This window comes from Lampetra planeri, chromosome 16, assembly GCF_965212315.1.
Source record: "Lampetra planeri chromosome 16, kcLamPlan1.2.h2, whole genome shotgun sequence".
In the NCBI taxonomy this organism is placed as follows: Eukaryota; Metazoa; Chordata; class Hyperoartia; order Petromyzontiformes; family Petromyzontidae; genus Lampetra; species Lampetra planeri.
In genome coordinates this window covers 2,486,532-2,514,317 of record NC_136122.1, presented here as the reverse complement: position 1 = coordinate 2,514,317, position 27,786 = coordinate 2,486,532, and the positions used below count along the sequence as shown (strand labels likewise).

Here is a 27,786-nt window from a genome sequence, read left to right as displayed (position 1 = left end):
TCATTGCCCATGCCGCTGGTTACCTGACGTCACTGCTTTGCGGCCCACGGCTCCGCGAGACTCAAGGCGGGGAGAGTGCGGGGAGGGTTCCGCTCCATCGACACCGATGTCATCCCCAGGCGAGTACAGCGCTGGTGCTGTGAGAGAACGGCGCTGGTACAGTGAGAGAACAGCGCTGGTACAGTGAGAGTACAGCACTGGTGTTGTGAGAGAACAGCGCTGGTGTTGTGACAGAACAGCGCTGGTACAGTGAGAGTACAGCGCTGGTACAGTGAGAGAACAGCGCTGGTACAGTGAGAGTACAGCACTGGTGTTGTGAGAGAACAGCGCTGGTGCTGTGAGAGAACAGCGCTGGTGCTGTGAGAGAACAGCGCTGGTGCTGTGAGAGAACAGCGCTGGTGCTGTGAGAGAACAGCGCTGGTGCAGTGAGAGTACAGCGCTGGTGCTGTGAGAGTACAGCGCTGGTGCTGTGAGAGAACAGCGCTGGTGCTGTGAGAGAACAGCGCTGGTACAGTGAGAGAACAGCGCTGGTACAGTGAGAGTACAGCGCTGGTGCTGTGAGAGAACAGTGCTGGTGCTGTGAGAGAACAGCGCTGGTACAGTGAGAGTACAGCGCTGGTGCTGTGAGAGAACAGCGCTGGTGCTGTGAGAGAACAGCGCTGGTACAGTGAGAGTACAGCGCTGGTGCTGTGAGAGAACAGTGCTGGTGCTGTGAGAGAACAGCGCTGGTACAGTGAGAGTACAGCGCTGGTGCTGTGAGAGAACAGCGCTGGTGCTGTGAGAGTACAGCGCTGGTGCTGTGAGAGAACAGCGCTGGTGCTGTGAGAGAACAGCGCTGGTGCTGTGAGAGAACAGCGCTGGTGCTGTGAGAGTACAGCGCTGGTGCTGTGAGAGTACAGCGCTGGTGCTGTGAGAGAACAGCGCTGGTGCTGTGAGAGAACAGTGCTGGTACAGTGAGAGAACAGCGCTGGTACAGTGAGAGTACAGCGCTGGTGCTGTGAGAGAACAGCGCTGGTACAGTGAGAGTACAGCGCTGGTGCTGTGAGAGAACAGCGCTGGTGCTGTGAGAGAACAGCGCTGGTACAGTGAGTACAGCGCTGGTACAGTGAGAGAACAGCGCTGGTGCTGTGAGAGAACAGCGCTGGTACAGTGAGAGTACAGCGCTGGTGCTGTGAGAGTACAGCGCTGGTACAGTGAGAGAACAGCGCTGGTACAGTGAGAGTACAGCGCTGGTGCTGTGAGAGAACAGCGCTGGTACAGTGAGAGAACAGCGCTGGTGCTGTGAGAGTACAGCGCTGGTGCTGTGAGAGAACAGCGCTGGTACAGTGAGAGAACAGCGCTGGTACAGTGAGAGTACAGCGCTGGTGCTGTGAGAGTACAGCGCTGGTGCAGTGAGAGAACAGCGCTGGTACAGTGAGAGAACAGCGCTGGTACAGTGAGAGAACAGCGCTGGTGCTGTGAGAGAACAGCGCTGGTGCTGTGAGAGAACAGCCCTGGTACAGTGAGAGAACAGCGCTGGTACAGTGAGAGAACAGCGCTGGTACAGTGAGAGAACAGCGCTGGTGCTGTGAGAGAACAGCGCTGGTACAGTGAGAGAACAGCGCTGGTGCTGTGAGAGAACAGCGCTGGTACAGTGAGAGAACAGCGCTGGTGCTGTGAGAGAACAGCGCTGGTACAGTGAGAGTACAGCACTGGTGCTGTGAGAGAACAGCGCTGGTGCTGTGAGAGAACAGCGCTGGTGCTGTGAGAGAACAGCGCTGGTGCTGTGAGAGAACAGCGCTGGTGCTGTGAGAGAACAGCGCTGGTGCAGTGAGAGAACAGCGCTGGTGCAGTGAGAGAACAGCGCTGGTGCAGTGAGAGAACAGCGCTGGTACAGTGAGAGAACAGCGCTGGTGCTGTGAGAGAACAGCCCTGGTGCTGTGAGAGAACAGCGCTGGTACAGTGAGAGTACAGCGCTGGTACAGTGAGAGTACAGCGCTGGTACAGTGGGGCTCTGTTAAGTATTCGCAGAAGGGAGCGATGTCGTTGCTGTATGAAGTCCCAACTGAGTAATCTGTATGTACATTTATAGCTTTAACACGTAGGCTTTCGCGACCAATATCCATAATAGAGGTTTTTTTTAGTTAGATCGCGTAAATATGTGATCTAACCCAAAAACCTCAATCAACTTTGTTTTGTGCCCTGCACACAACACAAAACCACATCAACACGCACGCTGCAGTTCCTACACACAACACACAGTTCATTGCAGGTATTTTTATGTCATACTGGCAGGAAGTACCCGGCTGTGCCCGGGGGAAAAATATATTTCAAAACTTGTCTTCTCTTAAAATACATAACATATACATACACAAATACTAATCTATTGTGACAGCCCGGCGTTCCATTTGTCTGTCCATTTGTCCATCAACAAACTTATAAGAGGCTTGCAGACGTCCTTAATCAAAAATTAATAGAAAGTGGAGGGTAAATAGTTGATCTAAAAGGTTTCCAAAAATTGTCGACCCCCCACCCTCAAAAAATATTTTTACCCCCCCTCCCCCCAGCCAATTTAATTTTATCGTCATATATACCGACACACCCTACATACAATAGTGTCAGTCATATCTAGTGATTCTATAGTAGTGTCGTGTAGAATCACTCAGTCGGATACGTTGTTCCAAGTCACCTGCTTACACTTTATTACTCTTTCGCACCAGTTGTAGGCGATCCTATCTCTGTCTATACCGTAATTTTGTTAACCAACTTCCCCTATCTACTTTATACCTCACTGACCTGCCTGCGGCAGCTGTTCCTCTCAACAGCTCCGCACTCACAGCTCCGCACTCACAGCTCCGCACTCACAGCTCCGCACACAGCAGCTCACACAGAGCGTGCACACAGTCGTGCTCACACAGAGCTTGCACACAGCAGCGCTCACACAGAGGCTTCACTCACACAGAAGCTTCGCTCGCACATAGTTTGCACACAGCTGCTCTCCCTCTGCGCCGCTGCCCTCGCCTACATTCCCTCAGACCCGCTCACTCGTCCGATCTGGGCGGTGGGATCAACCATCACCCGACTGTTGACTCGTGAGGGTTGAGGTCCATCCCTGGCTTGAGCGCCAGCGGCGAGATGTCTTCACCTTGGTCCCAGAACCAGAACTCCCGCTTCGCTCTCACACACCCCCTTATATCCTCCCAATTATCCAGCTCCTCCCTTGTGTTTCTTTAGGGCCCGACAGGCTAGCGCCTGTCAGGCCATCAATCACTCCTTATCGCACATCTCCAAGGCGATACCTCTGGTGCCAGCGTACGACCCCGGACCGACCCCGTCCACAACTGAATTTCCCCTTAAAGAGGTGGCGGTTTGCACGTGGAACCTTACGTTGCACACGCGCACCTGCCTGCCCTCGGTTTCCCTAGGGCAGGGGTCGGCAACCAAAATAACAAGAAGAGCCATTTCTTTCCAATTCGGTACAAAATTCAGTATTTCAAGAGCCGCAATGCATCTGAGTACATACTGTACATACGTACATATCGTCAAGAAGCAGCCCGTAAAGAGCCGCATGCGGCTCCGGAGCCGTAGGTTGCCGACTCCTGCCCTAGGGCATCAGTGCGCACCACGTATTTTACCACACTTCATCAGTGTAGTGTTCTTCACGGAGGCACACACTGGAGTTGGAGGCAATACGTTTATTTCAACATCCCAACAGGGGAACTATAACGTACACTGGTTCTACTGCTATGTGTTAGCTAGACCGTTATCTATGTGGACAGCGCGTTAACTACACGAAAGGGTCCGTCAGCCTACATGCTGCCTGACCCACGATGCCGAGCGAATACTTAGCACCCAGGGTTGATTTCACAGACGAGCCCCGATCACTGTCAGGGCTTCCCCTTTATCCCGTTCAGTGTGGCCTTGCCCTGCCCTCAGCCCTGCCCTCTTCTCGATCTTGCCAGAAGGCTCCCGGCTTGTATCACATACCCCTCGGGGTCCCCCTTCGGGTCCCCTTGCTACCCCGTGCCGGTCAAGTGCCCTCTCCGGTTCACACCGGGCAGCACGTTCGCACCTGCTCACCTCCAACCCTCACCAGAAACATCCCCCAGGGTCCGTTTCCATGGCAATCCGGAGCTTGCACACAGCAGGTGGTGCCATCCACCAAAGTGACTCAACTCAGTCACCACACTAACATCATAATGACACCATTTAAGTCACTACAGTAGTATCCACTGACCCTACAGTAGTATCTACTGACACTACAGTTGTGCTTTTGACTGTAATATTATCTACTGACATAGTATCTACTGAACATAATAGTATCTACTGACTGTAGTGGTATCTACTGACTATAGTTGGATCTGTTTAACACGTAGGCTATAGTAGTATCTACCGACTCTACAGTAGTAGCTCCCTAAATTTTTATTTAAAATTTTTGTGACTGCAGGAATTCATATGCTTTGGTTCTTTCGGTAAAGTCACATAGATAGAAAACAAAAATAATAATAAAAAACCAAAAACTCATGACGTTTCGATCGCAACACAAGCGGTCGTCATCAGGCAGAGAGAAAAGGGGGGCAAGCCCCCAACTGCAACTGTTTATAAAGGCTTGAAATGGGCATAGCCCAAGTGTCAGAAGGAGTGGGGCCAAGTGCTGCGGGGCCAAGTGCTGCGGGGCAGCATGAATGGACGAGCCAAAGCTGTGAGTGGGCGGGGCACAAGAGCCGTGGAGCCAGCCCTGAGCGTCGAGCTGTGCAGTCCAAGTGTGTTAGCAGCATGGGCGGGGCAGGAAATGCAGGAGAAGACAAAGGGGGAGAGAGAAGGGAGCAGATCTAGGGGGAGAGAGAGGGTGTAGAGATGGTGGGTATTGCACCTCGCTCCACACATCCACACTGCTGACGAAGGTTGACAAGAAATTACATATCAACTCATGACCGAAAGTGGTTGAAGACCTCTTTCCAATGATTGCTGGGTTTATAACCGTCTTCTCGGTTGAAATTGTGTCTGTGTCTATATATGTGGATGGCTTCATGAACGAATCTTTGTTGATAGCTAGTAGGCTTGCAAAGTACCATCGTTTTAGAGAAATATATTTTGTGTAAGCCAGCTGCAATAAAATAATGATCAGCTATGGCAGAACTATTGGTCCTACCGTGTTTCAAATCTGCCTTATGTTCACGAACACGGTCTGAGACATGTCGCTTAGTTTCCCCAATGTAACTGCTGCCCCAGATACAGCTTAGTTGGTAGACACCGGGATATTGTATGTCAGGAATCTTGTCCTTCACAGATGGGATCAGATCACAATTTTTTTGTACTGTGTTACTTTGGACCTGGATCTTGTGTTTGTTCATGATTTTGGAAATCTTTTTGGTTACCCCTGCTATGTATGGCAAGGTGATGGTTTTGATTGGATCTTCAGATGGTTCCTTCCTCACGGTTGCGGTGATGGCTTTACGGACTGTGTAGTCAGAATATCCATTCGCCTTGAGAGCTTGGTGTACGCGTATGAGTTCACTGGTTAGGTGTTCATGGTCGGAAATACATTGGGCTCTATGGGTGTAGCGTTTTGATTCGGGAATTCTTCTGGGATAGATGATGGTGGGATTCAGGTTTTAGGTAGGCATCAGTATGGGTTATTTTCCTGTAGACAATGGCTCATTGAGCCATCTGGTCTCTTTTTGATTAAGACATCCAAGAAAGGTAGTTTTCCATCCTTTTTTACCTTCATTGTGAATTTTGTGGCTGGGTGTATGGAATTGATGTTGTTGAGGAATTGGTTCAGAGCCGGTCGACCATGTGGCCAGATGACAAACGTGTCATCCACGTACCTCTTCCACAAAGACAGGTGTAGAGTGGATGCCTGGATGGCATCCGTCTCAAATTTTTCCATGAAAATGTTGGCTACAACCGGAGATAAGGGAGAACCCATTGGGGTACCTTCAGTTTGTTCGTAGAATGATCCATTCCAGGTGAAGTATGTATTGTGAGGCAGTGTCTCGCCATCAGCATTCAATCCTTGTTGGACCAAATTTTCAATGATTGCAATGGTATCGGGCACAGGAACTTTGGTGAACAAAGAAACTACATCGCAATTAACGAAAACATCACCTGGGGGCTGTGCGATGTCTTTAATTGATGATACCAGGTGAACTGAGTTCAGTACAGAAGAGGTGGTCTTACCAGTGAATGGCTGCAAGGTCTCAGAGAGATATCGGGCCAGTTTGTAGGTGGGTGAGCCAATGGTGGAGACGATGTAACGGAGGGGTGTACCTTCTTTGTGGATTTTTGGTAAGCCATATAATCTGGGTGGTCTAGCAGCAGAAGGTTTTAAGGAAAGCCGTTTGGTCTGTTCAATTAATGAAGCTGAATCAGTAATGATACTGTTCGTTTTAGTAACGAGGCTATTGGTGGGATCTTTTTTTATTTTTGTGTAGCTACAGGGTTTTGTCCATGACGACCATGGCATTGCCCTTGTCAGCTGAAATGATGACGATTCTGTCAACAGCATAATTTTTTGGAGCTAAAATAGCCTTCTCCCGTAGCCAGATAACATCTTGAAAATGTTTTTGCATGTTTGGGTACACTTTTTCCTCCATTTCCTCTTCTTAAGTGGTAAGGATGCCTTTAGACATGGTGATAAGTCCATTTGTGTCGTCAGCAAGAATACTGCAATTTTCAATATCAAGAAGAGATTCAGAAAAGTTTCCTGCCTCTTGGTCTCTATGGAGATTTACGCGCATGTTTGTAGTTAGCTTCAATTTCATCACGTGTCTCCAGAGGAATGATGATTGATGCAGGTATTTAACTCATCAGCTTTATTTCCTCGAAGTACTACAGGTAAGGTCTGTCAGAAGTCACCAGCCTTGATAAAAGTTACACTACACATAATCCTGGAATTGTGCCAAAGGTCCTGCAAAGTTGTGTTGTCAGCCTCAAATGCTCCTTTGTGGAGCATGGTGCATTCATCACACACTATGAATTCACTATTAACCAGGACTTGTGCAAAATATTGCAAACAGGGGATTCTTGTCGGGATGGATCCAATAGAAACTTGAATGTGGAATGGGCAGTTCTTCCTCCAGGGAGCAGAGTTGCCGCAATCCCTGATGATGCCACAGCCAGAGCAATTGTCTCCCTCTGGTGAAACTTAGTCAGGAGCAGGTTGAGGACAAAGGTCTTCCCAGTACCACCAGGTGCATCAAGGAACAATATACCTCCATTTTTAGACTCAATGTCTTCCAAGATTTTTTTATGTAGGCTTCTTTCTGCATCCACCAGCTTTGGTTCATTTTCCTCAATAAAGTTGAAAATCTCTAAACCATCATAGGACATTTCACGTATGATCTCTTGGGCAAGAGCATGCTGGTTGTCCCTGGAGGGTGTTGGTAGTCCAATAGACTTGAGGTCTTTTCCACCAATGGAATAAAGTTTGTCATCAAGGAGGATTAGGGCCTGGTTAAAGATGGCATCAGAAAAGTTCACCTCGAGGTTGGGATTTTCTCGTTGAGCTCTGCGGAGGATGTCCTCACTCCTGCCTTCCTTGTATTTTTCCCAAAGTCCCATGGGGTTAGAAGGGCTGCAAACTTAAAGAATTATGCAAAAGAGCAATCTCAGTTGAGAAGGGGACTTAGTAACAGAAGCTTCTGTCATAGCTTTATCAAGATGCTGATCATCTTCAAGAATTCCATGAAGATTGCAACCTTCCCTGTATGTTTGACAGATGACTCCTTCCACTGTTCTTAGGTCTTAGAAATATTTTGTCCCTTTGACAACATGGAGAAGCATTCACAGAAAATAGCACTCCTGATTGTTGGGATGAACTGTGTAGACTCTTCCTAAGGCATAAGATTCACCGTCACCAGCACGGCACTTCCATTTTTTTTAGCAGACCAGGTATAGTAGGAGGGAACTTTATGATAGAACAGGTTGGCAGAAAATTGATCACTTTGGCACAAAAAAACGCCATAGAGGTTGTATCTTGTGGAGCCAGGGCCTGTTCTTGGAAATTTCTTTTGGTGAAGTAGATGCATTGATCATTTTCAAGGTGAACTGCCAAATGGACCATTGTGGGGGAATGCTCATGGATGGGGAAGCCAATAATTCTCCAAATGGCCTCATTGCTGCTGATGTAACTTCTTTTGACAAAAAGTTTAACTTCATCCACACTTTCCCCCTCTTTTTGTGAGGCAAACAGCCATGTAAGATCCTTTGTTGGTGTATTTGCAAACATTTGATGGCTTTCACAGAAATGCAGTATACCACATTAACGTGGGCCTCAAATATCTTGCATAAGAGAGGGCAGAGTTAGTGCCTGGTCTGAGCGTTGTTTCAAATCCACCATCTTCAGTTTTTATGCAACGATAGAGAGGATAGCCATCTTGCCCTGCCTGAGTTTCTTTCAAGAAGTTTGTTGGATACTTTTTGGTGCACTTGCGGTCTTGCATACATGGTGCATTTGGATTGAGCACCCCACATGGGCCATGGACCATTTGCTTGCAGACCACATCAAATAGGGCAGGGTCTTTTTTGGGGTCGGGTAGCTCAGTACTGATAAATGTGTTAATGTCACTTGAATAAATTTTTCCCTTAACCATACCAATATGTGGGCATGAGGAAGACCACGTTTTTGCCACTCAATGGTGTGCAAGTTACATATTGTCTTCCCAATGACGCCGCCTTCCTTTGTCATAATAAGCCTCATGAGTTGATCAACTTTGAGTTTAAACACCCTTGCAATGATGTCATGTCTCTCTGTTGGCTTTTGGTTTTGATAAAGCTCAACCTGGATCTCCTTCCATTTTGGATTGCAAGTGAAGATGATAAAGAGATCAGGCCTGCCATATTTCCTGATATAGGTCATTGCATCTTGAGTCCTCTCATGCATGTATCTTGGTCCACCTGTGAAGGATGAGGATAAAATAACGAATCTCTGCACATTCAGAGCGTTTACATCCCCGTCAGCATTGATAGCGTCCCTGAGATGAACATACTGTTCTACACGCAGACGTTTTTTATTGAGTTGAATGTAAAGAAGGCGCTCACTCTCAATTTTGTCATACTCATCCACAACATACTGGTGAAAGAGTTTGGCGCACCTTAATATGTGGTTTCCTCCTTCTTTGTCCATGATCATGAAGGAATAGAAGTCCTTAGAGGAGACGGTTTTGTGAGGATGATTTTGGCCCGTTGCTTTGATAATTTGAGGCATCTGGAAGTGGTAACCATCTTGCCCTTGCCACAGTATTATGGGGTATTGTAGGGCATCATATGCTTTGTTTGTCTCAGGAACTAGTTTGATGGTATTTCTTTGGTATCGAAGCACAATGTCTCGCTTACCATGTCCTTCAACCACCATAAAAACAGCAACCTCGCCACAAGTTGGGGCATTGCACCTGCATGCGTGCTCCCCCCTTGGGACCTTGGATGCACTGCTGATAATTTTCATTGGAGGTGACTTGTTGTGCTACATGTTTAAAACGTATGATCATTAATTTGTGTTGGTTGAACATCCGTTGGAGGGAGAGAACAATTTTAGTCTGGCACTAGAAACATTGCTGCATCGCTGGTTGCCTTGCTGACCTTCATCTCCCATGAAGTATATCTGAATAAACTTGTGCTTTTTGCCAGGCAGTGGTTGAATGGATCCAATTCGATGAAAGACTTGAATTTTGAAGGTGGGCATTCATCCTGGCTCCACTATCTCCTTTGTTGGACCAAAATAAGTCATTTGAAAGTAAAAAATGTACTTCCTGATGTTGATCAGAAAGTGTTAAAACTCAGGGGTATGGCCAGATATCAAGGATTTCAGTGGCTCGGGGGGGTCTGCACGTAGCTAAGTTTGACTTTTCCATCACTGCTGCACATTCCCTTGGATTCTCCTTTCCACTTTTTAGCACCACATTCTTTGCAAGTAATTGACATAGAGCCTAATATCACCATGGACTGATGATCAATCTCAGGTTGGTAATTTAAAGCTGCTGTGTTCCAGTCCGGGTTATTTCTTCTTTATGCAGCATGATGGACTTGCCTCTGGCGTTCCATTTTTAAATCCTTTATATTAAGTTCGCTTGCTTGCTTGCTTGCGTGCTTGCTTGCTTGCTTGCGTGCTTGCTTACGACCGTGCAAATCTTTCGGTCGTTTTTTAACCCACTTCCCATGATCCAATCGAGCTGACATTTTCCACACAGACTCGTTGTGCGAGACAATTAATGTTCGTGAAAAAAAATTCCCAAAATTTTACACTTTTTAGGCAAAAAAAAAATGTATTTTACATATATTCAAATAGAACTCATTCACAGTATAAGAGCCCAGAGCGTAACCCCTCCACAGGCCGTGGCGGAGTAGCGCAGTTGGTAGCGCCCTCGCTTCCCATGCCAAAGGTCGCGGGATCGATCCCCGCGTCCTCCACAGGCGAATATATTTTTAAATCCTTTATATTAAGTTCGCTGCCACGCATATAAAGGATTTATAGTCAAAAACTTTGTTTTTACGGGTTATACTTATTTGAATGTTGTGGTTCCTCAGCCCGTGCTGCTGCAGTGACTGTGCGGTCCTTAGCTTGTCGAGATGCACGTTTTTCAGTAGTTTCCTTAGCCCGTACCTCTGCAGCGGCTGTGCGGTCCCTGGCTTTTCAAGTTGCCCGCCGTTCTCGTGTTTCCTCAGCCCGTGCTGCAGAAGTGGTTGTGCAGTCTCTAGCTTGTCTCCATGCATGATGTTTAGGATTTACCTCCGTGTGTGTATCTGCAGAAGTAACTGTACAGTCTGTAGATTGTCTTCATGCACGCTGTTCAGGATTTACCTCGGTGTCTGCATATGCAGAAGTAACTGTACAGTCTGTAGCTTGTCTCCATGCACGCTGTTCAGGATTATCCTCAGCTTGGGCTGCTGCAGTGACTTTGCAGTATCTGGCTTGTCTCCATGCACACTGCTCTTCAGTTTCCTCAGGCTGTGCTGCTGAGGTGCCTTCGTTGTTTGTTACCTGTTGAGAAAGCCGCTGCTCCTCAACTGTTTGTTTTACGTGCCACAGCGCCACTCGCTTTGTGTTTGTTTTTCTCTTGGAGTGGCTTGATATTTTTTTGGCATTTTTGCCACGAAGGAGACCCTCGCTCCCGCTGCTCAGCAAGCTCGTTTGCGTTGCTCGGGACAACCGCGAGTTGGCGTTTCTACGTATGCGCAGTTGCGTACTTTGGCATGCGCTCAAAGTTATCATTATGATCAGCGTAATTTGTTATGAAGTGTGATTTTATTAGTTACATTGGACCAAGGAGAAAAACAAATAGCACGTTTTTGTCTGGGGGCATAGTGGGTTGTATCTGTGTACTTTGTTTAAACGTAGAACCAACAGTTTGTCAGTTAAAAGTGTTGCACGGATAGGCGTTCGCAGACAGACAGAAAGTCAGACAGGCAAAATGGATGAACTGTTTATCAGAGTAATATAATGTGTAAGAATACATTAACCCACTGGGCCCCTCTAACGTGTTAGGCGCAGTGATGACATCGCCTTCCTCGATACCGGAAACAGGAAGACTTTATTCACAATTCTGACAATCGCATGATGATGCTGTAATCACCAACGAAACTTCGTTTAAATCAAATTGTAAATTTTGTGGTTTTGCTGTCCAGCACACCAGTGGTGGTTGGTGAAATATGAAGTAACTAATTCCCATGTTTTGTTGACGTGACAAACCTTATTAATTGGCTGTGTTAGGTGGAGGTGGGTTTATGACGCATTTATATTTACGAGATATAACCCAAATAATGTTTTTTGAATGCATAATATTGGTCGTGAAAGCCTACATATCAGTTTCATTGTCTTGCATTAATGTAGCAGTGGTGAACGGTAGTAGTTATCCTGTGTTGTAAATGTTTAAGATGTTTTTAGTCTTTGTAGCAAGAGAGATGCTGCCACCGTGAAGTTAGCGCACTCTCTCAACGGGAGCCCGCGCCGCACACTGTGCGTGGTGCCACCGCGCTTAACCAGCACTCGCCAAAGCCCCCACTAGGGCTGGTACTACACCCCGTGTCCGTGTTGTACATACAACAGTATACATCCCGCCGTGGCCTCGCAGGCCCGGCACCACACAGTGACATTCCCAGTCACTACAGATGTACCCCCGACTTTTGGGTCCTGGAGTAACAAAGTCAGCGTACAGTTATATACGATGTGAGTAAATGTACAGGAACGCAATACAGATGGTGAGAATTGTGACCTTAGCTGGTACGGACCACAGTGTTACTCGTGGTGTACAACGCTGCACTCTCAAAACTGTTACAGCCCCAGTAAAAGCATATACAATATAGGAAGAATTCCCTTCTCTTGTCTCCACATATACATTATTATGAGCTTGTGTACAGTACTGGCAAACCATTGTCTTCAAGCATGGGTTAAAGTCTATTCGGTAGACTGAGGGCATAGAGATTGCAATTGTAGCTTGCATGTCGAGGTACCAGGTTTCATGCCACATACTACGTGACAAGAAATACTCCAAACTTATATTTTGGAGAATATAGTATTTTTCCCCATCAAGTGTTTTGCACTGCGTTTTCACAGGTCTCACAGTGTTCCTGGAGAAAAGAGCACTCATTGAATCGGCACTAAAAGGGGTCATACCATTACATATATGGCGATACATTCCCGACAGCGTTATTTCTTTTGTATGAGCAATATATGAGGGCTTCATTGAGGGTATCAGCTCGTTGCCCTGCGAGCAGTGTACTGCCTTACATCGTATCCAAATTGGCCATCGCAGGTAAAATCACCTTTTTCACAAGTGGAAAATAAAAGTATCACCCACGTGCGACTGTGGCGCAGCAATCAGCAGAACGCATCTTGGACTCTTGTCCACTACAAGCGTTCCCCAAGGGCACAAGTGGGATTCACTCATCCTCTTTAGCCAGCAGCTGGATTTATAACCAAGACATCGATTTATGGTTTTTAGTTTATAACCCATACAAATTAAGAAGTGCACAATTCTGGCAAAATTTCCCGATGATGCTGGATGTAATTACCAGCGAAACGTCACAGTTCTTAAATTGTACATGTGGATTTACTCTCCAACACGCCGGTGGGCTGAACGAGTAACTAATTAGTACGTTTTGTTTACGTGACAAACCTTAGTAATTGGCTGTGTCGGGTGGTGGCGGGTTAATTACACATTTATACTTGCACGATCTAACCCAAAAAACCCTTTATTATGAGTGTATAATGGGTAGTGCTGTGCTTCATATGGATTGACATTGTGCCCTGCTGCTGCTATGTGTAGGTGAGGCAGCCATGTGAAGCCTCCATTGCAGGAAAAGCAGACGGGGTCCATGGGGCAGCAAGTGTCTCAGGGCGGGGCTGCCAGGCTGTCCGAGAAGATGCTCAAGCAGGCATGGCTGCTGCGTGAGATCGCCAGCCTCCCCTATGAAGACTTCCTCGGCCGCATCGGTGACATCAATGATACGTGCGTGGATAATGAGTGACAGTAATGTGTGGGTGTGTATGGAGACACAGATGGCTGGGTGCCCTACTGGCCACATAAGCCGCTGTGTCCTGTGGTGTCCTTTATAGGTGCTAGCTCATAGCATTTCTCTGAGGTTCTATAAGGATACACATGATATTTATTTTCATGCCTGTTTGTTTACTGTGGGGAGCGGGAGCATAGTGGTTAGTGCGCAGTGCTACAAACCCGGCGACTCGAGTTCAATTCCTGGTCACGGCGAACATTGGTGACGAATATCTGAACCGGTCCTGGGCCTCCCCTCGGTCGACTCGGCCTCAAATGAGTGCTTGCTGCGGTATGTAAAACATCGCCACTAGGGGACAAAGACAGCCAGGCATGGTCCTGGCCGCTCACCCTCTCGTGTGCAATGCCGGCTTTCATAGGTGCTCGCGAACAGCACTTGCCCCAACAGCCCATTGAGGCTATACTGAGGATTTTTGTCTTTGTTTACTGTGTGTTACGCTACAACAATCCTGGAAACCCAAGTATAGATATGGCTGGTAGCTCTACATTTTGTATTTGATGGGCATCAAGATGCCCAGTATTAAGTAATATTGTACTGTATTATAAAGAAGGATGCAATTGGTACATTAATTTCTACATTTTATTGGGATTTTAAAGATTTAATATGCTGTAAGGTTCTCTTAAGACTCGTTATGCTCATCTAGGCTTGCGCATGCATGTTCGTATTTCCATGTGTGTTTGTGTGTGCAGTGCTGCACTTGCTCCAAAAGTGTGTTAAGGCTATATGGGGGATATTGGTTTGTGCAGTGCACGCAGGTTAACAGGGGGCCAAGACAAGCACCTGCTGTTTGAGGTGCAGCCTGGCTCTGATGCCACACCACTTTGGAAAATCACAGTGCGTGTACTGTGCACCAAGGTGAGGGTTGCCATCATATTTGTGCATGTATGTGTGCGTACGTGTGTGTGCGTACATGTATGTGTGCGTACACGTGTGTGTGAGGCAAAGTATTAATAATAATTTAGTGCGTTTTGGTGTTTGCACCATTTTTATAGCACGAGGCTATAATAAAGGCGATGTTACACTTTAGTTTCACAGTCTGTGTGATATCACTGTGTGATCCTAATTGAGTCATTTGCGGGTAACTTTTCACATTTGGCAAAATTGGACCGTGACACCGACATACGATAGCCTATTTGTTTCGATGGACATTGAACTACTGTCGTGTATGTTACGGTTTAAATACCCGCAGTAATAACCAGGGCAGCCTGCCCGTTTTTAACTACGAGCCTCTGTAACAAGTGGCCAGAGTGGCTACTGCTGGAGCCATGTCACTGCCATGATACATGATATCTGGATACTGTCACGTATGAGGAAAATTTAATTCGCTGGGAGACAGCGGTGATGCAGAGCACCTCATTTTTTTGTATCGGCGACAGATTGGACACAAAAAGAGATGGCTGCTTTCAGTGCAGTATTTACTTAGCACCAAAGCGACATACAGCAAAACACGTCTTAACAACATTTCCGCGAAATACAGGTGTGTGTGTGCGTGTGTGTCGCTGTTAGCACCGCGGTGCTGTTACTTGCGTGTCAAAGAGTCCACATTTGTGTCTCACGCTGTAGACAACACCCTGACCCTTACTTGATCTCATGTTCAACAAAGACAAATATCTCCTGTATATCCTTAACAGACTGTTGGGGCAAGTGCTGTTAGTGAGTAGCACCTATGAAGGCCGGCGCTGTGGCACATGAAGCGGTGGGTGGCTAGCACCATGCCCGGCCGCCTTTGTTTCCCCAGTGGGGAGGCCCAGGACTGGTTCAGATAATCGTCACTGGTGTTGGCTCTGAGCGGGAAGTAGTGCAATGCGCTAACCATTACGCTCGTTCCCATGTGTTCAACTTCCACACAATCACAAATAATGCCTTGGTAGTGGCAGCGCCATCATTAGTCTGCTAGTTTAATCTCGTTACGGATCAGACGATTGTCGTCACAGCTGCAGAATGGGGCTGATGAAAATGAATACTAACACTTTCACTCTCAGTGTAAATATTTACATTGATCTAGGCTATTAACACTGATGTAAATAACCATGTCTGCTTTGAATAGAAAAATAACGTTACATATATATGTCTAAGCATCTGTATTATATACATGATTACAGTATAATGTTACGACAAAACGTTATCACTTATGCTTTCTGCCCTGTTCAAATGAGAGGTCTCGGCTGCGGCGATATATCCTCCTCTGAGAATGTTGTCTCTATCTGAACCACCGTCTATATGGGTGAGGCAATTATCATGACCCCTCCCCCACCACAGTGGGCCACTTCATGACTGGTATGTCTGAACATTTTTAAACATCGAAGGAATCAACACGTGTATAACAATCCGGTAGGAACCAGTCGAAACCATTTTGGAAGCAACTAACATCAAAATAAGCATGAACTTGCACTCTTCTGTGCCTCAGATGCTGCTCGTCTTCACATGTCGAGTGGCATGTAGGAAGCAGTCATGGCTGACACGACCGCTGCTGGGGAGCATCGACCAGAGGCGTAGCTAGGGGGGGGCAGGGGGGTACATATGTCCCCGGGCACCAAGGTAAAGGGGCGCCAAAATGAGGCTTACAACGTTACATTATAACTTATTGCGGCGGGCGCGGCAGCCTGAAACTACTGCACAAATCTACACCTCAACCTAAAAGTTTATATATGCCGCTACACACAGCCTACATTTCACGTAATTACATTTTGGTACGCGCGCCTATTAAGAACTTACATGGAAGAACGTCCCAAACAACAGACAGGCGCAGTCTTTCAGCCTTAGTCACTGGCCTGTTTTTTGGTGGCAGAAACTACGACGGCCTATTTTTAGTTCTTATTAGTGACACCACGCTCCAGGCGGCTGCAGCAGCCGCAGCAGCCCACGCACGTTCAATTACATCATCATGGTTTAAACGCCGACTAGCGAACGGAGAGGAAGTGAATCGTTCGTGGCTATTATATTCACCAATCAATAAAGCTGCTTACTGTTTTTGTTGTCTATTATTTACATCATCGAGTTCAAACTCACGAGCTTCATTTGAGTTAACAAACGGTTTCAACAAGTGGAGAAAGCCAGAAAAACTAAATTTTCATGAAAACAATCCTAGCCACCGCACAGCTTTTACTGCATGGAAGGAAGCCGAACGAAGGATAATTGATGGTACTGGAATTGACGCAGTGGTTCAAGCTCAGATTCATTTGGAAAAACAACGTTGGCGAGATATATTGCAAAGAATACTCACCTGTATTAAGTTTCTGGTTTCACAAAATTAGGCACTACGTGGCCATGAGGAAAATTTGAATGCGGATGAGGATAAAAATGTTGGAAAAATTATCGCGCTGATCAAACTCGTTGCGCAGTATGACCCATTGTTAGCAAAACACGTACAGCACGCAGGAGAAAATCCGGGATCAGTTTCTTATTTGTCACCGGAAATCCAGAATGAATTTATCCACATACTTGCGTCGACTGTAAAGAACCAATTGTTGAGTGATATCAGGAAAAACAAGTACTACGGTATCTTACTTGACTCAACTCCTGATCTAGGACATCGGGAACAGCTTTCTCAGGTCATAAGATTTGTGGATGTGGATTTTCAAACTAAAAAAGTAACTATCAAATAATTTTTTTTAGGTTATATCGATATACATGCAAAAGATGCAGCAAGCCTAGAAAGAGTCATCGTCGAAAGACTGAAATCTGACAACATACCTCTAGCCGACTGTCGGGCACAATGTAATGACAATGCTGCTGTGATGACTGGGCATATATCCGGCCTTCAACAACGAATATGTGACAAAAATCACAGAGCATTGTTTGTCAACTGTGACAACCACAGCTTAAACTTAGCAGGAGTACACTCAGCTAAACAGGATCCACATTTCGTCACATTTTTTGGAACAGTTGAAAGTATATATTTGTTTTTCTCTCGTTCAACAATTCGTTGGGAAGAGTTAAAAAAAGCTGTGCCCATCACAGTAAAGCGGGAGTCTGAAACATGCTGGAGTGCACGATCCGAAGCTGTTAAAGCTATCTATGAAGGACTGGATGAACTAGTAGGGCTGCTAGACAAATTATCGGAGGACGTAACTAGACGCCTGAAACCAGAAGCGATGCAAAACAGTTACAGGCATGCGTATTAAATTTTAACTTCATAGTTTTATTACATTTCTAGAATGTCATTCTTGGAAAAATGTATCGTGTTCAGAAGCGCTTACAGGAATTTTTGGAAAACGGGGCATAGATACAACAGGATCCTACTATGAACTTCAAGGAAGCAGCAACTGATCTTGAATCTTTGGAGCATGAATTTGTCAAGCTTCGTGATGATTTGAGCCAAGTTGCTGTAGAAAACGCCAAAACAAGATGCACAGCCTGGGGGATAGATGTGGACAGAAGAAGATGCCATGAAAACTGGCAAGAGATGCAGGACTTTCAGCAGAAGAAGAAATTGTGCTCGTTATGAAGAGCGACTTTATCGACTTCAACAGGAGATGTCAACACGGTCTTTACGACTAAAAGACCTGAACACAAAATATGGATTTCTGCTGGACGTCAAAACTCTTCTATCCGACACAGATGTCGATGCAATTCGCCGAAATTGCAGATTTTGGAAATTTCTATGACACCGACATCAATGGCCACGAACTTTTCACAGAAATTGGAGATTGCAAAATGCTGCTCAGTAACCGGAATGAAGTTCTACCAGAAACTTCTTTGGATCTTCTTAGTTTTATTGTGTTTTATGGAGACGACATTTCCAAATTTGCGAATTTCACTGCAAATTTTATTAACAATAGCAGTTTCAATTGCAAGCTGTGAGCGGTCGTTCAGCAAATTGAAACTTATTTTATTGTATTTGCGTGCTTCAATGGGACAAGATTGTCTCAGCGATCTTGCTCTTCTTAGCGTTGAAAGAGAAACATTGGAAAAAACAGATTTTGATTACGTGATTGACCAGTTTGCGACAGTGAAATCAAGAAAAATTAATCTTTTGTAGACTATGTCAACCAGTCTACGACAGTGACTGAGTGAGCCATGTAATATAATTTCTATAAATTTGCTTCTTTAAATACAATGTTTCATTAAAATTAAAATTGTTATTCCTTTTTCGATGTAATAGGAAAATGTGATTAAACCGGGGGGGGGGGGGGGGGGGCGCCAATTTTATAGTTCGTCCCTGGGCGCAAAATATCCTAGCTACGCCTCTGGCATCGACTTGGATGTAAAAATTCTTAAATCCAACTCTGATGCTAGGAACCCAAGTCTGGTCTTACGATTTTCGTATCCGAGTGGAAAATGTATTTAGTTCTTTCTTTTCAGTTACGGTCGTGCGCTTGTAGTTTTCGGTTGTTCTTTGCTCTGAGACAGAGAGCTCCTTTGTGCAGGTGACGCGCTCGACGGGGCTCATCGAGGCGTCGCGCATCATGAACCTGCATCAGTTCACCCTGCTCTACCACGAGGTGATGGGCCAGGCTCACTGTGCTGCTGCTATGGATGCTGCTGCCACAGCAGAACCGGTTCCCCTACGGTTGCCCCATCCGACAAGTGACCTCGCGCCGGAACAGGGCATCGCAGACGCAGTGAAACCCATGGTACAACGTCATTAAGTTCTTCGGCGGCTGGGAATCGGGTGTCATTTATCCCTGGCTGGAGAGAAGGTTATCATACAATACAATATAGATGTATTTAGCATCTAAACCTTACGACATCTTGAGCCAATGTACATAAAATGTGGGAATATTTATTTGGTAGAGAGGCAGTCATCAGAGGGGGGGGCACCATGGTGGCGAGATGTTAACTCCCTCGCCTGATATACAGAAGGTCGTGGGCTCAATCCTGACCCTGATACCTTTATATTTGGAGTTTACATGTCTCTCTCCCCGTGGTCACGTGGATTTTTCTCGGGGTCCTCCGGTTTTTTCCTACACATTTAGAGGCATGCGTTTAGAGTATTTGGTTCCTATAATTTCGACGTGATAAGCCACTTCATTGAGCTAGAATTTGTGGCCAGATCACTTCTGAAAAAGAGCTATATCGCCCAAGTGGGCCTTACCTGGTAAAATAAAAATAGTTACATTTTGTGTTTAATATGGTTGACCTGTTTAACCGGGGTTGAGCAGTCAAGACTTAAATTATGATTGTTATAATTTCCAACTTGTGATATGAGCTCCAAATTTCTGGATTTACAACCTACAATAATGTTTGCCCCATTTTCTGTTATCCTGTGTAACACTAGACGGAGGATGCAGAAGATGTATCAAAAGCGGAGGAGGCTGGGAGCATCGCGGACTGTGAGATGGAAGATGGGGGAGCCTGCCACGCCTCTCTGTGGATGGGAAGGTTCGCCCTACTGCTCATGCTGAATCGGTGTACACTTTGAAGAAAGACGCATTCCAACAAAGCAAACCGCTGACATTGTAGACCTATATTGGCGACAGGATGCCGCAGCGGTAACACTTATGCCTCACAGCAGGAAGAGCCTGGGTTTGATTCCCGACTCGGGACACTTTTCTGGGGGGAGTTTGTACGTTCTCCCGCTGTTCTGCATGAGTTACCTCAGGGTTCTCTAGTTTTTTCCCATAGCTAAAAATCGTACAATTTAAGCGGTATTGCAAAAACATTGCTCAATTGGGATCATACAGCAGCAACATCGCTCCCTACTGAGAAAAATTGTCAAAACCCTCCTAAAAAAAGTCTTGAGGCTCTGTAAGATTTTTCTCGGTAATAAGCATAATAATCGTAATATTAAACACAATATTGTCTCAAATCTTGACTTAAAAATTTCGTGACTGCAGGAATTCATTTTCTTTGGGTCTTCCGGTAAAGTTACGTAGATAGAACAATAAAATAAAAAATAAAAAAAGGAAAATAAAGTTAATACAAAATAATAAAAATATTCACTTTTTTATAATTGTTCTATCTACGTGACTTTATCGAAAGACCCAAAGAATACAATATTGTCTCTTAGCATTATTATGATGCGATATACAGTTTATTTTCTATTTTGAATATGAGCTCTCTTCGCACCGTCAATCAGGATCAAACAGCTTACGGATGAAGAGGAATGCTGCATCTGCATGGACGGACGCTCAGATGTCATCCTGCCCTGCACACACAGTTTCTGCCACAGCTGCATTGACCGCTGGTACCGCTGTGTGAACATACAACTTCACACACCCTCGCTCACCCACTGAAGAAAAACATACACTCACTTTGTACATATGTAGTGACTTACTCAGAGACACTAAGAGTAGGAGGCACTCTTGTTTATTAACAGCCTTAACAGTTCACACTTAGTAACTACGGTTCCCAGTCAGGACAGCTGGCAGACTGCCTGACTGGCGATGCCGAGATGGTGAAAACGGTGACGGCGACGAAGATTCCAGCAGCACGACGGGATCCCACTCCAAACGACAGCCCCGAGGTCCCCTCAGCGTGGCCTGGCTCCGCCCTGGCCACGCCCCCCTTCTGGAACCTACTAGCAGGTTCTGGATGTGCCTCTTCCGTAATGTTTCCCCTACATCCCTCTCTCTGGTCTATCACGTGACCTGCTGTCAGTCAGGGCTGCTGTAACTGCAGATCCCCTTCCCTGCCAGCAACAAGCGCTATGCTGCTAAGTGACCGATTCTATGTCACTACACATACATTACATAACAGCCGCCGTTCGCCACTAAGTGGCGATGACGTCATTGTGGCGTCTGTGCCAGGCCAGGTGTACTTTGAGGCCACGTGAAGTGTTGAAGGCTTGCTGGCAGGTCATGGAACAGACCCAGGTACTGTGGTTTGACTGACTGAGATGACTGGCAGATGTACCCACTGTGCTCCCCAATGTGCCAACTTGTGTTTTAGACACCCGGCACTCTGCTCATTGTTGTGAGCATCACTCCTCTGCTCTCCATTGTTGCTGAAAGGCGGCGCCCCGAACTGCCCAGTAGCGTCCGTCACGAACCTCCTCCATATTCTTGGTTCTTTCGGTAAAGTCACGTAGAAGGGAAATAATAAAACATAATAAAATAAAATTCTCACGACGTTTCGGCCACAACACAATCAGCCGTCCTCATGTGAAGAAACAGAGCTGTCGGAAAGACAGCGTCCTAATGAACACTGCTAAGCTTGGCAGCATATTTTAAGCTGGGTGGGAGGAGGAGAGTGCCTTGACAAAGGATTTTACATATCAACAGAGGAATTTAGCATATTGATGACACATGCAGATATGGGATTAGTCACTCCCATTGTATTGATACCAAATGGAAATTTCACCGATAAATCCATCGAATTACGTGGTTAAAGATGTTAAATAGTGTAGGGACTAGAGGACTTGCCTGTTACACCCCAAGGTGACCAGGAAATGGCACCAACTCTGGGCCACACAACTTTTCCTGGGCCTGCCCACCATCAAGGTGCTTAATGATTGTGAGCAGAGGGTTAAGAACCCCGAAGGCATGAAGAATAACCAAGAGCCCTGAACTGTTGATGGTATCATAAGCCATTGACCAGGTCAATAAAGCAGAGATGTAGGTCCCTTTTGAAATGTCCCACACTTCTGCTGTAGCAGACGTATAGAGAATATGGTGTCTGTGCAAGGCTATGTTGAATAATCCTTGCCAGGACCTTCCTTGGTACACTGAGGAGAGAGATGCCCTGGTAGTTGGTGCAATCAATGTGTGGTCACCCTTAAAATTGGAGACCACCAAAGCATCCTAATCCTGCAGAACTCACCCTGTAGACCTGACGATGGTAATGATGTCAGATAGGGCAGCCTGCATGCAAATGCCACCCTCCCTCAGTAGTTATCTTGAAAGGTTGTCTCTCCCCAGTGCTTCACCTCATCTCAGGCTCTGGGTCGCCCTGCGCTGTTCCTCAACAGGAAGGGGGGAGGAGTAACTTGCATGCACTCGGTGAACTTATCACCAGTCAAAGTCCCGCAGAGCAGTATTTCACTCCTGTCCATCCCTGGAGGAGGGGAGGCACCACCCCTTACACCCATCCCCTCTCCCCGACCTCCCAGCGTGCGTGCCTCACATCAGGCTCTGTCGGAATGGGGACCATCTAGCCTATTCCCGCGAGGGCGAGGAGGGTACTTTGTCACCGTTTCCATGAGGGGGGGGGGGGGTTCATGGTCCTTACATTTTTCTAGAATGATCTTCCTGACCATGATGTTAAAGGTTTACAGTAGATTTTGCTGGTGATTTGATGCAGTGTCTGGTTTCAACCCCCACAGAGTTGTTTCAGTTGAGGGGCTGAGTTTTGTGCCTCAGATATTATTAAAGAGAGTCCATAATATTCAAGTAAAAGGTATTTTTATCTGGGCATGACCAGAAGGCGTGGAGGTGCATCTGGACCGTGCCCGAAGGGCAATCCAGTAAGACATCTGTAAATTTAGCTCTCTTCTCATTGGTTAAATAGGTGCTGTGCATGAATTTAAATTGGATGAGCTTCAGTTGTAGCGATCTTTGGCCGATTTAAGGGGCCCGCCAGATTTGGGTCTATTTACGTTGAGGAATATCTCGGCTCAGAAGCCTGTTCCAGAGCTTCTTAGGAATGGATCTGGTGTGAATTCCCTCACCATCAACCATCAAATACAAAATACGAAAATTTAAGGCATCGCAGCCCCAGCACGGTTAACTGAAATTTACTCCATGGTGTTATCTGAGCTAAGGGGTTTCCCCTCTTCCAAGACCTCACAAAATGCTCAGCAAGCCTGCAGACCTCTTCCTGAGGGTCGAAGATTGGACCACATTCTCTTCCTTGATGTTGGAAATTGATGTAGCGCTGAAAGTGCCTTTCTTTCTTAATTCTCCGACATGGAATGTTGTAGACGGTGGGAGTCTAGCCGGAACACTTTCTCCATCAGCCAGGGTTTCTGGGGGGTCTGGACTGCTTACCTAATGCAGTCATTTCAGCTGCATGAGTCACAGTCCTGAACCTCACCCATTTCCCCTCGGCATCAGGAGGACGGGGGACGATGTCAGCCCCAGTTGCATGACCCACTCGGGCATTAAAGTCACTCATGGGGATAGCACTCAACAGGATGGGACAGGTCATGGAAGGCACCTTGATTCATCAACCTTACCTGCATTCCTCCAGTGATGTCCATCTTCAATAAGCTAACACCAGCACAAATTACACACCCGCTGTGTACATACAAAGATCCCCCGTATAGCCTCTAACAGACTTAAGGGGCAAGTCCTGTTAGCGAGCACCTATGAAGGCAGGAACGGAACATACGGGGGTGGGTGGCCAGCACCACACCCGGCCGCCTTTGTCTCCCCAGTGGCGATGTTTACACCACAACAGGTACTCATTTGAGACTGAGTCGACCTAGGGGAGGCCCAGGACCAGTTCAAATAATCGCCACTGGTGTTGACCATGAGCGGGAATTGAACTCGGGTCGATGGGTTCATAGCGCAGCGTGCTAACCACTACACTACCACGCTCCACATACACACATCTTTTTACACCCACTAACATACTCACCCTCACCCAACCACACGGATATACATTTGCCTTGTGGGCTGTCAGAGTTATTTGACTATACAGTACTTAACCATATTGGTCAGTGGGGGTTGAAGGCAGACTTTGGAGCATACAACAACAGTGTAGTGTCTTATAAAATCACTCGTACTGACACGTTGTAACAGGTCACCTGCTTACACTTTATTAGCCTATTCTTGCACCAGATGTAAGCACCTCTATCAATGTCGCTACGGTCACTTCTGTTAACCAATTCCCTCTCTTAGCTACGCTACACCTTGCTAACCTGCACACAGCAGCCCTCGCTCTTGGCAGTTCCGCACTCAAGGCTTTGCACACAACAGTGCTCACATAGAGGCTTGCACACAGCAGCGCTCACACAGAGGCTTTCACACAGCAGCGCTCCCGCAGCCGACGATCCCTCAGACCCACTCGCTCTTCCGACCGAGGCGGGGGGGGGGGGCAACCATCACCCGCCCGGCGACTAGTGAGGGTTGAAGTCCGTTCCCGGCAGCGGCAAGACGTCTTCTCCCTCTTGCTCCCCGCAACACGAACGCCTGCTCCGCTCTCACACACGTCCTTATTTCCCCCTCCCAATTGTCCAGCTCCTCACTTGTGTCTCTTTAGGGCCAGACAGGCTGGTGCCTGTCAGGAAATCAATTACCCCTTATCGCACTTCTCCCTGGCAACACCTGCGGTGTCAGCGTGCAACCCCGGGCCGACCCGGTCTGCACCTGCTTCTCTCCCAATTTAGGTGGCGGTTTGCCCGTGCAACGTTATGTTGCACACTCGCACGCGTTTGTCCTCGGTTGCCCTCGGCCAACAGGGTGCTCCACATATTTCACCACACTACAACAGTATAATGGATGTTGCTACACTGCTCACTGGTGACGATTTGACCCTAACAACATGGAACAGCGCGCTGCAGGTGCCCTCAAAAGCATGTAACACCGTGCTCTGAAAAACATTGAGGGAGAACCGTGATTTAGATTGTACACAATTTAAAATGCTTGCAATATGTCAATTTAAGAGTGTCTTCCATAGTTTTCAGGTCCAACAGGAAGTCATGGACTTGGAAGCATTCGTAGTTAAATTATTTACAGCATTTTGAGAAGCAGTTTTATTCTGATACTCTATAAGTTCACATTTTATTTTAGTAGTGCAGATGGTGAGATGTAATCAAAGTGGGTAGAAAGAGCCCATGCCTGTCTTAGGAAAAGCATGGAGCACAAGACAAACGGTGATGTGTACATACTGTATAAGTATCAAGCACTACACTTCTTGCCCTGCTTGGTTTTCTGTGGATCCACAGGAGTGGGCAGAACAGGAACTGCCCAATCTGTCGACTCAAGGTGGAGGGACCAGAGGAGTCGTGGCTCCTGCCAGACGCCCCTACAGATGAGGATGTTGCAAACTACATCCTCACGCTGGCCGATGCGGCAGGGACGTCGCATCAGCCTTGAGCTGCCCCTGGTACCCGGGGAACACCTCACAGAGCCAGCAGCCCCCACCTTGCACCTTGCTCCCTGCTCACTTCACCATGCACTGGTGGCACGGAGCCTTGAGCGAGGTCTGTGCTGCTTGTATGATGTTGCACCCTAGCATAGACATGGCACAAGACCCCTAGCCCTGGCTCTATATTTACAAGAGCTGTGATTTATATTTATGAGAAATGCACCTGCTGAACTGCAGTGTACTTTCTGATAATTGCATACGTGTGGTTTGCCACATACATAGAAGTGTCAAGCAGATAAAATATGTACCTATTAAATGAGAAATTAAGTTTTCTGCCCTGGTATATTGGTTAGTACAATAGACTTTACAATCTCTTCAGCTGTGTAAATGGGCAAGTCATTGAGTTTATTGGCTGGTCTCTTGTTGTGGGGCGATATGCGAGTGCTTTCGCGTTTTCAAAGACATCTGGTCAGCGTGAGAGAGTAGACCAAGTACTCCCTCGTGCTCCATCTAGTGTAGGCTCTTCTGCCAGCATTGGAGGGATCAAGCTTGCACCTTTCCCTGTTCCACAAGGTGGTTTGTACGTTCGCATGTGCCAATCGGTGCATTCATTAACATTCCACTGGATACGATCACCGCTTCCTGACTTTCACAAATGTTAACGGCTCTCAAACGGTTCCCGGTTTACCAGTTGTTGGTGAACAATCCTAGAGTTTTTTAAAATGGGAAAATAAATTCCGAAATTGCTTATTTTAGTAACTTTAACGACAAACTAAAAATATGTGTGCATGCTTTGGGGTATGTGAGAGCCCTGTAGCAGTTCCTTCACTGCCATACGATCCCAGTGACGTGGATTCGATTCCCATTTACATAACACTCACAGCAGGCAGTGTCTAGACAGGAGCAGTGAGTCCTGTTCTTGTGTGGTTATGAATATAATCACCGGGGACACCGATGTCCTCGTCTATGGTGCTGGTCAGTCGCCCCCTTGGTGGGCTGTGTATTATACTTGCTCTCCAACAGCACTGGCATTGTGATGGCAATGTAGAAATCCTCGTGCTGGTGTGTCGATGTGTGAACTGCATGCACTGTTTGTCTCGTGTTGGCCAGTATAGTTCACATGTACCCAGTACAACAGGAAGTGTGGAATTGTGTAGCTTTATTTTGGTGTTAATTTAAGGCATTGCTTCAGAATATTATTACTGTCACACTGTACAGATTTAAATTTCGATTTAAAGCTTTCGTGACTGCAGGGATTCATCTTCTTGGTTCTTTCGGTAAAGTCACGTATTACTTCCCTTCTACGTGACTTTACCGAAAGAACCAAGAAGATGTACAGATTTAGTTTTACCTGTTTTAGTTGATAAGAGCAGTTCAATTCCTTTTATCTGCGAATCCACATCACCACCATACATGATTACCACAGTGACGTGCGGTGAGGTCAATGGCTGGGGAGGCACTGGCTAGTGTCAGAGCCAGATTCACACACTAAGGGGGGCGTGGCCTCACTGAGGGGGGCGTGTTAGACTCGTCCTCCTCTGTGAGGCGGATGTGATAGCTGCCTCCCCCGGTGCTTTTTCATTGCAGTTTCATGACGAGACCAGCGAGCCTAAATATCTTTATACACATACGTGAAATAAGTTACCTGGAGTATGGAAGGCGAGGGCATGAAATAAAGGGGTCTACAAACATTACATTGGTGACATACTGAGATAGTAACAGGCACGCGCTTATTGCCCACGCTCCATCCAGTTACTGAGGAGTTGCGCAATCAGAGGGGAGGCTGAGCTCGTCGCTGCCTCACCTCTCGTCTCTTCCTGTATTTTCAGCGAAGCTCCGCAAATTTGGTGATTTTGACTATACAAATGATTGGAATCGTACAGAAATGACATTATAACACAGATCAGTGGAAAATCTTTATTTATTTTATTTGATTATTCGTTTTTTTCGTAACAGCTATTTTCATTGGAGTATGACAAGTGAGGCTCTGCATCCCCTGTCTCCCCTGACCGCATGTCCCTGGATTACCATTCATCGGAGTTGCACTCCAGTGTATTTTTGATTGCTTCAGACAAATAAAAAAAATGAGTCCATAATTAAAGCCTTTTATGTTGAGAAGCCTAATACAGTCACACCTGTCCAACATTTCCACAACAATGCAAGAAAAATGGGACTGTTTCATGGCAGAAAAGAAGTCCAGAACTTGGGCTCCGGACCTCCAGAAGCACCCTGTGCAATCAGCGGCAAAGCTGTCGAAGCAGTGGATACATTTCCCTACATGACCACTGATGGACGATGCAGACCTGATGTCATGCGCCGAATCGGCCTGGCCTCAAGAATAATGAATGGTCCTCAACCGCATTTAGTCCCAGAAACGTTTAA

The 27,786-nt window shown here is 46.5% G+C and overlaps 1 protein-coding gene across 2 annotated transcripts; it reads left to right on the top strand.

Annotated features, from left to right (window-relative positions):
• Positions 1–26,154, top strand: RNF141 (ring finger protein 141). 2 transcript variants are annotated; one of them, XM_078601345.1, is made up of 7 exons: positions 1–119; positions 13,245–13,427; positions 14,238–14,346; positions 18,861–19,067; positions 19,712–19,815; positions 20,513–20,620; positions 25,262–26,154. In XM_078601345.1, the coding sequence occupies exons 2-7, from the start codon at positions 13,294–13,296 to the stop codon at positions 25,410–25,412; spliced, it is 813 nt and encodes a 270-aa protein (XP_078457471.1). In that variant the 5' UTR covers positions 1–119; positions 13,245–13,293; the 3' UTR covers positions 25,413–26,154. The 2 variants fall into 2 exon arrangements, with proteins under 2 accessions (XP_078457471.1, XP_078457473.1); XM_078601347.1 differs by having other exon boundaries at positions 18,861–18,935; positions 25,262–25,552.
• Positions 26,155–27,786: the final 1,632 nt, after the last annotated feature.

Coding starts and splice junctions, on each gene's coding strand:
- RNF141 (XM_078601345.1), top strand. CDS start 13,294: ATGGGGCAGCAAGTGTCTCAGGGCGGGGCTGCCAGGCTGTCCGAGAAG. Junction 14,347..18,860: donor TGCGTGTACTGTGCACCAAG/GTGAGGGTTGCC, acceptor TCCTTTGTGCAG/GTGACGCGCTCGACGGGGCT. Junction 19,068..19,711: donor CAGACGCAGTGAAACCCATG/GTACAACGTCAT, acceptor GTGTAACACTAG/ACGGAGGATGCAGAAGATGT.